Source organism: Motacilla alba, chromosome 6 (assembly GCF_015832195.1).
Source record: "Motacilla alba alba isolate MOTALB_02 chromosome 6, Motacilla_alba_V1.0_pri, whole genome shotgun sequence".
Classification (NCBI taxonomy): domain Eukaryota; kingdom Metazoa; phylum Chordata; class Aves; order Passeriformes; family Motacillidae; genus Motacilla; species Motacilla alba.
In genome coordinates this window covers 10,299,451-10,315,990 of record NC_052021.1, presented here as the reverse complement: position 1 = coordinate 10,315,990, position 16,540 = coordinate 10,299,451, and the positions used below count along the sequence as shown (strand labels likewise).

The window sequence follows — 16,540 nt, the reverse complement described above, 5'->3', positions numbered from 1 at the left end:
ATTATATATAAGCAAAGGAAACAAGAATGGGCACAACCCAAAGGTCTGCACTGTTTTGTTTTCATTTATTTTTTTTAATTGTCCTCCCTCAGGAATAATACCCCTGATCAGTATTTCGCTCATCCTGAGAGCTGGTGTAAAAAGCCCCTCCATGAATGGCTACAGGTGTGTCTGAGCATAGTGCCAATGTAATTAACCAAGTCTCAGATGTAAAACAGCTGCAGCTGTAGAGCACTGACAGGAAGTTCTAGCACACATCCCAGAAAAGCTGTTTGCTCTGGTATTCCCCTGGGTGCCACTCCCCAAAGCAGTATCTCTTTCCCTCGCCTGGCAGCAAAGTTCCCAGCCCTTCCTCCTTATCACAGAGCTCCCAGATGCACCTCCTGGGGAAGCCAGGAGAGTCCTGGCATGGGGCTGTGCCAGCTCCACGTGGGCAGGGGGGTGTGTGCAGCAGTTGTACAAACCCAGTGCCACCACACACCAGTTAATTGCAGGTCGGTGGCACTCTGCTGGAAATGAGCCTGAAGTTGTCTCCTGCTCCCTCCTGTCTGACACCTGGCCAGGAGCATGGGGTCAGAGGAAGCCTTTCCAGTTAATTACTGTTTCTGCCAATACTGGACCACGGCAGTTTCACGCCATTCAGTTTCTCTGCTCATCCCAAAAAGCAGGAGGCACATATGAGTGGAAGGATACTCCTAGTGAGGTCTAGCAGGCTTAAGGAGCTTTTGGGATAATACCCTTCAAGTCAGAGCACCTGCTTCCACACCAGATCTAAATGTTGCTCTCCTCATCCATGGATCAAACATATTCGATTCACCATTACCTTCCCTTATTAAATAGTGATAAGGTGATTATAAATAAATTATGTTCTAGTACTGAGGTGATGTCTGTGGTCCTTAGCAACCATGACTGGTAATATAGTAACTCCTAAGCACCACATTTCTAGAAGTACTAATTTCAAATGGGAAACATCTTTTTTTTTTGGTCATTGTTTATTTTATATTTATTATACTTTCCATTTCTGGTTTTTTTTTTTAAGTATTTCTTGTAACAGAGTTTGGCTTTGAAACAAAATGGAAATGTTGATACAAATTCACTAAGTTTCTTCACAATCAATAAAATCATGTTATAATAAGTGTGAGTGGAGGATAAAGGATTTCTTTTTTAAACAGTATTACAGTATCAAGAGAACACAGACATTTGCTCAAGTTCTATATATTATCTCTATTTCCAGTTGAAATCAAATAAAACAAATCAGGCCAGCATTATGAGTGTGGGCTATCGAAAAAAATATTTATTCAGAGATACACTGAACTTAGATGCTCTGCTTGTTTGAAGGGGAGTACAGACAATCTTTCCTATGTAAATAAAGACTACACAGCCATGAGTATTTAATGTTCTTTTTATCTGCAATTTTAAAAGTGTTTTCCTAAACCAACCATTTGACACTGAGAGTTCTGACACCGAAGAAAGTATCAATCCATTTCCCCAATCAGAAATGTAGGAATAGAATTCCGAATTTATTTTCAAAGAAAATTAATAATACATTATAACTTATGAAATGTTTTAAAAATAAATTTCCATTATTCGCATATACTGGTGGGCGAAAGGAGAGCGAGAGAAAAGCAGTGCTTTGCCACTGGCAGATTTGAGAATCAAAACCAGTCTCCAGAGCCTGTCGTTTTCCCCAGGGCCCCACCACGGCCAAGTGCTCCTCTATTTCAGGAGAAAATGGTGTGTATCTCTTCAGCACAGTTCACTGAATCTCACACAGTGTCCCTGCTGCTGGTTGCTTTGACCACTTGACGTACAACTTTTTTTACTCTTTCCAGGTATTCATCCAGTGGTTTAAAAACTCCTCAGAACCCTTCAATAAATATGCAACTGCCTTCAAGAGAGACAACCCCATATTTTAATAACGTGGATCAGAAGGACTCGGTCAGCTATTCCTCTTCAAGGGCCAACTCCGTTCCCATCATCCCGTCTGTGGGCTTGGACGAAGCCTGCATGCAAATGCATAATGTTCCTGAAGTAACAGGCATCAAATGGTGCAAAAACTCCTATTCTGCTGAACTTGTCAACGTGAGTTCCCCAGTCAGTAATTGTCTAATAGCAGAACAACACGAAGTGAAAATATTGCTAGAAACTGTGCAGGAGCAGATCCGGATCCTGACGGACGCGCGGCGGGCGGAGGACCTGGAGCTGGCGAGCATAGAGGCGCAGGGCGGCGCGAGCGAGAACACGGCCTTCCTGCCCATGAGCCCCACGGCCAAGGCAGAGCGGGAGGCACACTTTGGCCTGAAAAGTGAAACGCAGAGAGACTCGGTATTGACCAAGTGACTCCGTGTGGGGCTTGTGGGAGGGGAAACGAGAGGTCTGTGCATTCGACGCTTTGCTGAACAGGAAGGGAGGAAGTTAAATACAAATTATTTATATGCATTAATTTAAGAGCATCTACTTAGAAGAAACCAAATAGTCAATCGCCCTCATATCATAGTGTTTTTTAACAAAATATTTTTTTAAGGGAAAAGTTCCAGGAGGGATGAAGCGTGCTTTTAGATGCTTTCTAGGCAGGATTACACAGTTCCAGTTACAGAGGACTTTTCCGTGGTCCTGTTCGGCTGTCCGAAGGCTTAGGCTATGCATCTCTTTTTCAGTAAAGGCCAAGTACCGTCCTTAGATGCATTTCTGGTTTCAGGTCAGCACTGCAGTGAGCTGCTGGGCAGGGATTCAGACCCTGGAGAACATGTCCTGTAAGGCCAACAGAGATCCAGTCCCCTCTCCCCCTTTGCTCTTGATTCCAGGTTCACATCACGAGAACAGGCGCACAGACACCTAGTTCTGAGTTCTGGTACCTGCTGTGGAATGATGACAACGTCCCTGAATTGAGGTTTAACTCTCAACCTTAGTTTGATGTGTCAGTTGCCCCAAGAAAGTAAATGGAATCATTTATGAGCTTTGGGATTGGCCAAGAGTGGGAGCAGGATTGGGGTCTGTAGAGATTCAGTGAGTCCACAGCTGCTCCATCTGCTGAGCTTTGCCTATCAGAGCTGCCTTGGTGGAGAGTGAGGAAGAACGAGAGAAAATGTATAAGTGTGTATTACAACAGGTTTGGTTTTGGTTTCTGGTTTGGGTTTTTTTTTAAGTGGAAACATAAACTCTGTTGTTCGTTAGCACCCCTCAACGTTTCTAAACTTTTACACTTTAAAAGCATTTGTAAGCTCTCAAGGAGCACTTCTCAGTGTGTGTGTATTTTTTTAAACTTATTTTTTATTATGGCTTGTTCAGAGAAGAGTCAGGGAGATCCAGTATGATCAAAATCCAGCCAATAAGTGTCCACGCTGCCTAATTTGTTCCTGCATTCAGTTCTCCAGTCACTTTAATTAATTATGGCTTAGGCTTGTGAACTTTAAAGCTTCAACCCTGCAGATAGTTCAGTATGGGCAGGCCCACAGGCATGCAGAGATCTGACTGTGATGGAGCTTTCTAAGAGCAGATGGTTTCCACCAAGTTGCTCCCTGCAGAGGATCAAGGCCTCAGAGAGGATGTATCATTCCCTGGTTGCCATATCCTGATCACATTGTAAGTCCTTTTTGCATTAGCTTTCTTTTGAGTCCCTCTTCCCCCCATAAATTGTAACAAAATGTGCCAATTTTGCAATTAATTGGGTTCAGTGACACACCTTATTAGTCTTATTAGTTTATTAGTCTTAAAACATCTCCTTGTTTTCGGGGAGGGGAAAAAAATCCACTATAATAAATAATCGCTAAATAGCCTTCCCTGGTTAGTGCCAGGAGATTGATTAAAAAAAAATTAGAGTATATACAGAATGTATTAGAATATTTCTTTGAAGCAAAAAAATTGTTAGATTTATTAATGTGCCCCAGACTTTCTAGTTCACAAGTCTCAAGACTTCCCAAAATAGCACAATCAATCCCACAGTGCTGTTGTATGTTGAGTCAGAATAAAGCAATATCTTAACCTCTGTCAAGTAAATTTGGAAAAGAAATTATGAAGGTATATGTCATTTTTTTTGTTAAGGCAGTAAAAACATTATTTTTGACAGTCTTCATATTCAGCAAGTCTTATTTTGGATTGCTTTTGTGGTTTTGGGGGTACTCGTAAAGATAAAGTTGATGAAATTGTCCTGTTTACAGAATTTTCTATGGCTGCAATCTTTGCTGTGTGTTTTCAACAGAAATGTATTTGAGGCCAAACTATTGTTTTATGCCCCAGGATGGAGCGTGAGGTGTGCAGACTCCCTTCTGCAAAGACAGAGCTTTTGTTGTAGCAGTGAGGAGGGATCCCTGTGGGGTTTGGGCTCACCCTGATATTTTCCTGCTATATGTGGTGGCTGGGCACAATCTCACTGTGCATGAGCCGAGCTGGCTGTGGTGGGCATGGCCCTGAGCCCACTCCAGATAAACCCTCTGAAAGGCAGGGTGCATTAGGTGGGCTCAGCTTTGTACCCCTACAGTCATTGGGCTTTTCTGTCCACACCACTTGCCTCCCCCCATCTCAGGACATGAGCAAAGGGAGCTTGCCTCTGCCCATAAGCCCTGTGAACATACGTGAATTTTCATGTTATATGAAAACTGGGTGCTATATAAAGCTCTGGGTCAACAATTTTCAAATTGTGATCACAATTCATGAATCGTTCACCATTAATTTCTTCGAGATGATCTTTCTGCAATACAGTGCAGAATCCTGCCCAAACTGATGCTTAAAAATTCAATCTTTTCAATTCAGATTCAAGATCTTCCCTCCCCCAAGCTCTGCAAATTCACCTCTGGCAACATAATGGGAACACACAGCAAGATTTCAGTTGAAGAAAGAACCATATCATAGTCCATGCCTTTAGGGAGAGAATGTGTTCATGCAGCACCCCCGAAAGACCCAGAAAGAGGAGACGAGCAATGTATTTAAGAGAATGAAATGTTTTACTGAATGATAGCTGAAGATCTGAAATGGTGAGGATGTCTTTGGTTCATGTTAGAGATACGATCTTGTACTCAGCAAAGGATGTGTGACTGTTATATGTTAACTGTTCTATTCAGTTCTCAGCATGTTTGAATAGAGAGATGTTCATATTAACCAATGACAGACTAGTGTATTATTTGTTCAGAGCATCGCTTCAGATCTTACTGAGACTGTCATTGTTTGCAGAGGAAAACAAAAAGGGTTGAAAACATCCAACTAGGTAGCCTTAATGTTGTTTGTGTGGTTTTCTAATGCAACTGTTTTCCTCTGTGGACCTTCCTGTTTTACAGTGAATGGGGCAACATTTTCTATGAGGTCTGACAATTAATTGTGTAAAGCATCCATTTGAAAGTCGTACTGAAACAGCCGACATGGTAGGCCAAATTTTGTTTTGCTTCTGGTCCCACTGAACTCGTGGATTGGAAGGGATGCAAGTCATTGAGAAATGCAATTCATTCCTAAAAGTACATCTGTTCCCGGCCTTGGAGACAGTTTGTAATCCCCCTGGAAGAGGCTCTGAACTCAGTCGTTTACGTGGATCATAATTAAAAATTTTATCTGACCTATGAAGTTCCAGGTGTAGTCTGGTGTGAAAATCTACACACATAGCACTGCATTCAAACAAACTGGGAGAGCAGCTGACTAAATAAATTGAACTTTCTGTGAACTGAGTAGAGAGAAAGCCTGTGTCTCCAGCACAACACCATGGAGAATTGTGAGAGGGATATATCCTGATCTTTTTAAAAAAGTTTATTTCCCTTTAGAATTTCTTCAAAAACAATCCAAAATAATCCTAAAAAAAGTTAAAAACCAGTAGAACAATCCCAGCATTTGAAATAGGAGATGTGGGTAAGTATGGGCACATTTGTAGTGTTTACCATTGAAAAACTCTTCAGTACCCCAAGGCCCAAAGCTGGAATGTTGTCATTTTTTCAGGCACATTTTTTCAGGCACATCAACAAATGGTTCTGTGGAGCACGAGCCCTTCAGAATGCCTTTGGTACCTGGCCATGCTCTCAGCTGCTGTGGTCAATGCAGCAATGACAGCATCTGTTAGCAGAGGATCACATCCCAAATCTGTGCTGCTTGATGCCCAGTGTAGTGCCACAAAGCTTAGTAGTCTCCCCTGTGATGTCAGCCCTGCTACACAAAAGGATTTATTTTGCCTTTGAGCATCCCAGCAGAGTGTGAGCCCTCTCAGCTCCTTGGCTGGGTGATGGGGTTGGGTTGTCAGCTCCATCTGGCACAGGCTGAGTGTCCCTGGCCAGGCTGAGCAGCAGTGAACTTGCCACCATGTGGCTGATCCCAGAGCCACTCAGCAGCATCCTTCAAGTTTAAATTTTGAAATAAACAGTGAGTTGATGGCGTGTGCTTATGACCAAGCATGTGCTCAATATGCTCCCAAATTGAAATGTTAGCAGTTAATTCACACCTGCTTCTCATGTAAGTAGGGAGAAAATCTGGATTCCTTTTCCCAATTTATCCCCAAGTTCCTGTAGTCTCCTTTTGGACATTAGTTGAACATCTCTTGCTCTTATAAGAAATTCTGAAAATTAACACCAAAGAAGAACTCTGAAAGAGTCCTAAAGCAGCAAATAAATTTGAAGCTTGAAGGAGCAGACCTGGAATAAAAACTGTGTTTGAAAGTGGTATTAATATCAATTGCCTTTCAATAAAATGAAATTTCCCAGTAAACTCTTTACCCCTTAGGAAAAAAATGAGCTTATAAAGTGATTTATTATCTTGCCATGAATTTAAAATGTTTATCTTCAAGGAGATTGGGGAAAAGTAAATATTTAGTATCGATTTTTCAGCTTTTTGTGATTTTTAAAAATTTTATTTCAGCAGCCTAACAGGTCAATGAACCCATTATCTGTATTGTCTGACACATAGTCATAAAGTCTCCTCTTTTGTGGTCCAAAAGCTGCAATGATAGATTTCCTTAAAGGGATCAAGATTTTATCTAATTTTATTTTTAAATTGTTCATAGAATAATACAGTTATTTATCTTGCTGAAAATATAAAGTGATGCAAACTTTTTTTTGGTTTTGTACTGCATTATTGCTGAACTCACAGCAAGACTGTGCTTCCTTTGTTTTGATGCCTACTTGCAGGAAAACAACTGACACCCAGTTTTCAGGTTTAGACTTGGTGTGGGAATTAGTAAAGGTTGTAAGATTTTTAGTAAGTTGGGAAAGTAGGTTTTAGAAATAGAAAGTGAAAAGGGAAAAAAGCCAACACAACTTGGCACTTCTAAATCATGGTATCAGGCAGGATTTCTATATTTTTCATAGCAAAGTTCAAACATGATACAGAAATGAAAAAGCTACCACAGCAGTAAAATTACTAATAAAGTAGGCCTGTGTTTTGTTTGGTGGAGTTTTTTAGGTTTGTTTTTTTTCATTCCATGGCAATCAGAGGATTTTACCATGGGAATTGGTAGTCTCTTGCAAGAAATACAGAATGCATTAGAGACAGTGGAAAGTCATCTCTATAGCCCAGAACTAGAAAAGCCACAGTGGAGGAGGAAACAGTCATCCAGTGTTTGCTGCAGGGGATGAGAGTGCTTTCATCTTAATAGTACAAACCAGTACAGTTGTTTACCCTTGAAAAGTTTACCTGCTAGGAAAGGTAAATTATCTGAATTTAATAATGACCACAGTGGTAGTGTTTGGTTAAAGGAAAAGGGGCAGAAATTTCCAATTTTTTCCTGCTTGCCTTGTCCCTTGGAACAAATCTAATTATGTTTTGGTTCTGTATTATTAAATCACTGTTTCCAGTGCTTCAGAAACAGAGCGCTCACACCTCACTGACAGCCTGCACTCTTCCTTGCTTGAAAGATTTAGAAGTTTCCTCTTTGATCAACACTCCTGTAAAAAAGGGGTGATTTTTCTAATACCCCACAAGGCTGTTCTTGTGCAAGTTTTCCCAGATAAGTAATAAAAATACAGCAAGACCACCTATAATTCTATTTTTAATATAAGAAACTATATATAGTACTTTACAGCTATAATGGAGAAGAGTTATTGAGGACTGAGGTGTGTAAATAAACTATAGGATATAATGTATGTCAGCAGCATGGAAATCCTGTATTTGTACCATAGCTTTTAATAATACATTCTCTTCACACCATCAGGAGACCTACATGCAGTTTATAATTTTGCTTTCCTTGAGGGGACCATGGTCTGCACCTCATCACTGTAGTAACTGGGCACTGATGTACCCCTGTCCTTATTTCTTGCAGTGCAAGAGCCACTTCTGTGCTGTCCACGCCTGCTTTGGTCCAACTGAATCCACTGAATTTGTAACCATTCAGCTTCTTCATTCACATTCAGTTTTACCTTGCCCTCAGAATCAAGAGTATCAGCCTGACACTTGGGACCCTGAATAAATTTAAGGCCTTAAAGAATTTAATGCACTTAACATTTGTCTGCTTTGGTTTGACCTGATGGGAAACCTCTCCCTTGAAGAAGGATTTATGCAGCCTGTGCTGCAAGGCACTTTACTGCCATTCCTTTAAGGAGTATGGAACAAGAGCTCCCAGCTGTGTAAATATTTGGAAACAAAAAAAAAAAAAATACAAATAATAATAATGAAATATAAAAGAATACTACTAATAATTAATATTCTAAAATAAACAATAGTTCCTTGCCTTCTCTGAAATACACAGTAGTAGTTAAAGGTTATCAAGATGCATCAGAGATACGAAGAAGGCTCAGTGAGGCTGGTTTATAAGTCATATGTATTTTCTCAGGAAACCCAGGCTTGGAGTTTCCCTTGCTTACATTAAGATGATTTTTTCATAGCATGAAATTCACTCCTGTACATTGCATACCTCAGCAGAAGCAGGACAGAAACAGAACAAGCTTCACTTTGGCTTTCTGACTCAAGTTAAACTCTCTTGCTTTAGATTATCTCTGATCTCTTCCAGGAAAGAATAAATGAATATCCAAAAAGAAAAGAAGAAAGACTTGAATACTTGATGTAATTTTTTAATCAAAAATCAACCAATTGCTATTAAGACTGGAGCCATCTGCTCCACTGAACTTCAGTGTTCTAGAAATAGCTGAGGCTTACGCTGCTCTTGATGGGGCAAACAGCAGGTGGTACAAGCATCACCACCCTCACCACCCCAGCAAGACACACTGGGAACAGCTGGAGAACAGGGCAGGGAGCCTCTCCTGATTGAGGCACAGTTTTTCCATGGCTGAGGAGGGATGGAATTCATGTCGAGCCAGATCCACATCATCTGAGAAACTTGGCTTTTCTTTCTTTCTCAGATCATTCTCATTTCACTGAAATTGCACACTAATTTGTTTTTAAGTTAGGGATTTCCAAACTCTGCAATCCTTTGAGGTGCTGAATTTAGGAAGCAGAGACTTCCAAAGAAAAAAGCAAAATTTCTTCTGTATTTTTTAAACAATTACAAATACATGTATTAACTATTTTTTTTTCTAAATCAGATGTTGGAAACCTAAATTACAAATATTGATATTTACCTACTGATAATAGGGGATGGCTGAGATGTGTGTTTTATGTTTCTCTCCTGATCTTGTTGAAGATGTCCCAGCTTGTTGCAGGGGTGTTGGACTAGATGACCTTCCAAGCTGAATTATGCTAACAATGTTCAAGTTAGTTCTTTCAAGTTGCCCACAAAAAGCTGGATATTTCTGTGTGCATCAATGCTAATTTTGGGTTGTAAAGGTAAATAAGATTTTTGGACTACATAAAACTTCCATGTCAGACTCTGGTGTTGCACAAGTGGCAGCTGTTTCACTGCAAGCACAGTTAATGTGAAGGCTCCCAAAGGAGGATATTTGTGGTGGCTCAGCAGTTGAGCTGCCTGAAATAAACCCCAGGTCTCCACCTGTGCCGTGCTAACCTCTGCTTCTTTCCAAAGGTGACCCACAGGGTGTCTGAGCTCCTCCACCAGTGACTGTGCCAAAAGGCAGGTGTCAGCACTGACTTCTGTGAAGGCTCCTCTCATTAAATCAAAATGAAATAATATGAGCTAAAAATTGATGGGCTGGATTCTCCAAGGTATTGCCCGGGAGTTACACAGAGTGCCAGCAGCAGTGCTGATTTACAATTTCTGAGCCTGTGGCCCATGGTTTGACCTAATTCATTAGTTCCCACCACCTGAGCTGGGGCAATTTAAGCAGAAATGTCTCTGCCCATCAGGGTAACTACAGAGAATTGTTAAAGCAGTTTGATTCCAACTAACCTCATTTTTTTTTTACTTCATTGCATATTCTCCTTGATTATTGCAGAGGTGAAGCTGCTTCCAAAGCCTTAAAATTGTCATCGCTGATCTGTCTTTGCCAGAGCTGTGGTCACTCAGCTGCAGTTCTGACTCCAGTTCTGCAGATCAGAGCTGGCTCTTGCAGTCCAAAAATCATGTATGTACCATAGAATGGTTTGGTTTGGAAGACACCTTAAAAGATACCTATTTCCATCCCCCTTTCCATGGGCAGGGACACTTTGCAATAGACCAGGTTATCCCATCCAACCTGAACTTGAAAACTTCCAGGGATGGGTGGCTTCAGCTTCCCTGGGCAGCCTGTGCCAGTGCCTCCCATCCTGACAGGGAGCAAACAGTGCAAGCAAAATTCTCCCCACTCGTTCTGCAGCAATTGTATGCATTCAGATCTTGGCACTATCAGGCTGATCATTCACATTATCAATTTTATTTAACAAAGCTATCTCTTATATGTAATTTCCATGCTGCTTCTCTGGATGTTATATAGAGAAGCATGAAGGCAAATTCAGCTTGTCTGCATTTTCACTTCAGATAACAATGGTACGGTTTTTTCCAAAGCAGGTCAGGAGACCAGCTCTAAATTTCTGAGCTCCCTGTGGGGACTGGGGTTATTCTGTCCATGTGCTTTCTTATCCAATCTGTCTTTCTTCCCAAGAAGCTCTCTTTCTTCCAACAGCCCTTATTCCTGAAAACATCTAAAAGATTAGCAAAGCTAAGGCAAGATACGTGCTCTTGTCATTTGTGCAGAAGGGACAGGGGCATCAGTAAGGGCTAACTACCAAAAGTTTCTTCAGCTGATTCCATTAGTATTTGCACAGACAGGTGATGCTAAAATGACTCTGTATGGTTTGGTCACACTTATTTGCAGGCTGTTACATACATAAGCTGTTTTAACTTGTCTGTGGTTTGCAATATCTTGGGCAGACTTTCAGAATGCTCAGGACAGCATTTGCCACTCTCCTTCACTTCCATCTCAGTTTCATTTGCCTGATGGATGTTTCTGTGACATTGGCAAGGGGGCTGCACCAAGTGCCACATCACCTTCTGGCCAGCAGGACAAACCAGCCCTTCCTGAAGCCTTGCAGGCAGTGGTCTGGGTGGTGAGGAAGCGTCCCACAAGCTCAGATCCCTCTTTGGACAGGGAATAGGGTTTACAGTAGGGCAGGCCTCTGATGCTAAAAATGAAAAACTCTCCCAAGGTTTTGGGCAACTTGGAAAAACACCCTGAAAATCACAGTTCTTTAAATAAGGCTCCTGTCTAACCTCATACAGATTGGCAACAAAGTTGTGATTTTCATTTCAGTTTCTCTGGTAAGTAGTGGAGTAGCTCTGCATTTTCATTAATTTAAAGCTGTCTGTAGATGGCTTCAGAGAGCAAAGAGAACCCATCACTGTGGGAGTGGCTGTGCTCTGGGAAGGTGCTGTAGCTCATGGGCAACTTTCCATCCTTGTGGGCAGGATCTGGGCACCAGCACATTGCCTGTCTTCCTTAATTAGCTGAGAGAAGACCAGGCAGAGCCCTGCACTCCTCGCTCACGGGCTGCTGCTGAGGCCTGGAGCAAATCCCTACACTAAAAGCACTTAAAAATGGAACAGAGGTGATGGAAACGTGGTTTGTTCACTGTGAATATCCAGCTGGGATAGTTGGAATAACTGCAAGGGAAGAATTGCCTTTGCAAATCATGTGCCTGATTTACTGGTTAAATAGTTTTTCAGTCCTCCCTATTTAGTCAACAAGGACATTAAGATGTCCAGAAATAAAAGTGGAATGATTGGTTCCCAGTACAAATCTTAATGGTCACAAATCCAATATTTCAGATTTTTTGCTCAGCACTTAGCAAGTAGAGTCTATCAGGCTTCATTTAAATATTGTAGAGTTACACCTGATTTTATGCTTTCCTTTATTGGTCACTAGATCTTTTCTATGTCACATAAAGTTATGTTTACCTTAAAACTGATCTGTAGATATGCCTGAAACAGCACCTAATATGAACATAAAGTCAATGTTCTCAATGCTAGGGTGAGTCTTGTGAAAACTTTTTTGCAGCCAAAAGTCTTGAACCATTCACTGAAGTAAGACAACTATTTGATTTCAACAAAATGGATTTTGTTGTCAATAAAATCACTGATAAACACTTGAGTTGGATTTGGGACTTCTGAATATATATATATATATATATGTAAAACTACATACACAAACTTTCTTTTAGATCACAGAAATGAATGCTCCAACTTAAAGTTTATTCATCTAAATAGCTGGAGAAAATATCCACTTAATCACATAGTCTAAACACATTGAAGTAGGGGGGAAAAAGGTGTTCATTTTCACCTGTGTTTATTTTTTCACCAGTAAAAACAAATAAAAAGACAAGAAAAACAATCATAGTGCCTATGACAAAGATTGTGTTTCAAGAAGTGTGCAATGTGTACCACGATTACTTTAACTGCAAATGGAAGCTGCTTTTAGGCTGAGTTTGGTTGAAAGGAAATGTCCTTAGAAAAACTGTCACGCAGAATCCCAGGAAATGTTTTGGTTCGATATGTTTGGCCTCCATTTTTGTGGAGCTGTACATTCCTGTCCATGGTTCTAAAGGATAAAAAAAGAACTTATTTCAGAATCAATCTGTATTTTGACTCGTTTTTATACTCCCCTCACCCAGGCTGGTTTACCATATGTGTAAGTGATGCTGAACAGTGTCATTTTTCTATTTAGTGCCACAAAGGAGTTTTATGGCATTCCTCAATTCAGTCCTTTTCCCCTGCTCAAGTGGTGTGTTCCTGCTGTCTGCAGCCATCTCTCACTCCAAGCAGAGGTTTCATTTGTTCTCAGAGCCACAAAGAGAGTTGAGACAGACCCATCTGAAGATGCCAGCTCTCTTCATGCAGCCTCGCTGGTGGGAGGATCAGTGGGGTTGGAATTGGAGACAAGAAGATATAGGGATCTCTGACACCTCAACACACAGAGAGGCACCCACCCGGAAAACCCAAGCCTTCTGCTGCTGAAGTCAGTCCTTCCAGTCTTGCCTGCAACCTTGTCAGCTTTGGGCTAAATGAACCAGGTAGAACGGCTGAACTAGCCAAAATAACACATTCTCCAGGAGGATCAACCCAGAGGAGAGGCAGAGATGGCAACATCTTCCATTCTGGAGTCCCAAAAAAAAAAAAAAAGCACAGGTTCTTTGCCAAATGGCTTCTTACCTGAACACAGTGAAGCAGCAGCCAAGGGGATAGGGCAGACTTTGTGTCACACACCCAGCACCAGCCAGGGGCTGCCACAGTGGGTACAGTGCCCACCCTGCTCACTGCCTCACGTGCTGCTTTGCATGGATGTCCCTCCCTTCCCCTTGTGCCCAGGGTCATGTTTTTGAGCACATCCCCAGAAGTGTGTGCTGAACCACTCCATGATGAGCTTATCCAAACCCCAAGGAGGCTTTCTGCTGAAGTGCTTCCAAAATGTGTTTCTGGTGATGCCAGGGACCCCTCGGCCATGTCCTGAGTTTTTGTGGATCCTTGACACCATCAGCTCTGCCCACGATGTGCTGGGCACCCTGAACCCAGGCAAGGGAAGGAGGGAGGGGCAGGGCTGTGGGTGCCCCCAGCTCCACTCCAGCTCAGTTCAGCTCCCCCGTTACTCCTGGATGCTGTCTTGCAGTTCCTCAAGTTCCTGCCGCACTTGGCCTTTTTCTGTTGGCTTTTCCTTTTCTTTTTCTGTGTGGTTCAGAATAGCTCTCTGCATCTGATACTTGGCTTTTGCTTATGCATGATTTTTGCTTGCAATCTGCCTTACTTGAGCAGTGTTAGCCCAAGTGCTTTTAAACACACTGATGTTACAAAACAGAAAAAAAAAAAGAGTTTTATTTTCAAACCTGCCCTTTCAGGCACCTCATACCCTTGGGACACAGGCACTTGGGTGAGTTTGATGCTGAAGTTCTCTGGGTTAAGAAAGAAGTTTTCCCTTTTGCTTGGGGCTCTGGCAGATTTGGTGGTTGTTTAATGCTGCCCCAGATGAGGCTCCCACCCACGGGCAGCCCACACCTGTGTAGGGTTCAGCTGTTCACCTGGTTTGCAGTCACAGCTGTAACCACTGAGGACAACCTTTGTCTCCCCACCTTTCAGGTTTCTTCTCCTGGTGTGCCTGCACCAGAAAGGTTCTGTCTTGCTGGGAGGAGGCAGCTCTGGAGGTATGGTTGTGGTAGGAGGCTTTTTTCTAAATGTGATTTTTTTTTTTTTTTTTTTAGGCATTTGGGTTTGTTTGGTTTTTCTCCCTTTGGGTTGTGCTGAATATTTCCTGGAATAGGTATTTTATTTAGTCTATGGTGTTTAGTAGACTGAGTAGGGATTAAGGTATTTATGCCATTTGGAGCTATGGTTGATCATTTTGAAAATCTGCATGCTTGGTAAGAGAAAATCTCCTCAGATTTCTCCTAAATGCAAGAGTAATATTTTTGTTTCCTCCTTTCCAGAGTGCAGAAATCTGAAGCTTATTTAGAGAGTGGTTTGTGCTGTGATAGGCACTGCCTACTGTCCAACCATCCCAGAAAATATCCTACATGCAGGGAACTCTGTGAACTTTCAAGGGTTCATCTTCAAATATAACAAATAATGATGAGAGAAACTCGTAAAATTCCTATTAAGAGTCATGTTTGGTACTTACTTAAAATTTCATGTTCTTATGTTTCCCTTTGCCAAAGACACATTAACTGTAAGTTCTTTCTGAAGCAAGGCTGGAGCAGGTATCCCACAGGAATGCCTTGGGATGATCTGTACCCTAAAAACTAAAACCACTTTGCTTTGGCAGTCATCTGCAAAGCAAAAACTTTCCTCAAATCACTTAAATATTTTTAATTCATACTCTTCACATATCCACGGCAAGCTGTTAAAAATGCCTACATGTACCTCTCAAGCTACAGTTAAAGTTATGTATATTTAACTTAATGGGAAGATCTGCAGTTGCTTACTAGCTAAATGCTTATAGGAATGTCATTGGTACTGTGCAAAATAAGTCTTACTGTAAGTATCCTTTTTGCCAGGACTTGCACAAGGAGGTCAGACTGAAGTGCTTGCAAAATGTTTCTGTTCCAGCACAGCAGAAGCAAAGATGATGGTGAAGCTAATTTGTCTCAGGTGTAGCTGTTACCACAAAAAAAAAGTGTTTCCTACCAATTTAATAGTGCTTAAAATAGTGCACTTATGTCTATAAGTTCTGGATGCTTTTTAACCTTAAGTCAAAGAGCTTGTTTCTCTTTACTTTTTCTTCTTCAGTACAGTGAGAGATGAAATTAGAGTTGGGAAGGCAGCAAAAGAGCAATGACTCACAAAATCCCGGGTTTGCCCTCTTTGTGGTTGTGTTTTTGTTATTTAAAAGCATTGTTACAATAAGACTTACTGAGATGCAAAGAGGAGGCTGACATTTTGGGAAGCTCTGGCAGCGGGCAGCAGAGGAATTGAAGGAAGGCGGGGCCTGGGGAAAGGGTAGGGTCTCACTTAAGATGAAGACATATTTTGGGATAGCAATGTGCCAAGGACTCGGAGGACAAACTCTGTGAACCTGCTCCATATTCAGATGAGTACAAGCCAGGTGGACAGTTCCAGGTGAGCAAAGAGGAGCTGGTTGCAGAAGTAGGTGGGAGAATAGGACTTCTTGATAATTAGCAACCAGAAAAACAGCTGGCTCCAAATATAAATTTTTACTCAGCATCATCACCTGAGAGCAGAACCAGAGAGGGATTATTTGCAGGTGGAGGTTGTGATTAGTGGTGCCTGGGTGTTCTTGCCCACAGCTGTACCTCCGAACTCTTCAGACTGATAGGTGGATTGGACTAGGAATGATGGATGAAGTAGACTGAATAATCCAATGGAAAGATGATGTTTTTCAGCACAGCTGATTTATTTTTCAAGAATCAAAGAAACTAGAGGAGGGGAAAAAATGGGTGTTTAGTTTGAGAGATTTGGTTTGTTGTTTTACTTGGGTTTTTGTTTTTTGTTTTTTTTCTTCTGAAGTCAGGCCAGAGAAAGCGACAGTGATTGAATTTCAGGAACTAACTTAAAGCTAGTTCCTGTAGCCTGGGGTGGTGCTGATTTTCCCATCAGACAGGGTACTGCAGGCAAACACGTGCCTGTCACGCTGCACTCTGCAGCTCTCTCTGGTAGCAGTCTCTTCCCATTACCTCTCTTATTTCAGAACATGTTCCAGTGCAATGGGCCTGGGAACTGAGGAAATATGGCTTCCCCCCAACAGATCATACAAATGCCTGCAGCTGCAGCACGTCCCCTGCTTTCTCCTTGGTGTCCTACATGAAG

The 16,540-nt window shown here is 41.7% G+C and overlaps 1 protein-coding gene across 1 annotated transcript in view; it reads left to right on the top strand.

The window, feature by feature from the left end:
• Nucleotides 1–12,862, top strand: part of NRG3 (neuregulin 3) — a 352,731-nt gene extending 339,869 nt beyond the window's left edge. Inside the window, exon 9 of the mRNA XM_038141232.1 lies at nucleotides 1,833–12,862. Coding sequence (XP_037997160.1) covers nucleotides 1,833–2,340 — 508 coding nt within the window. The 3' untranslated portion in view covers nucleotides 2,341–12,862. The remainder of the gene's footprint in view (nucleotides 1–1,832) is intronic.
• The last annotated feature ends 3,678 nt before the right edge of the window (nucleotides 12,863–16,540 follow it).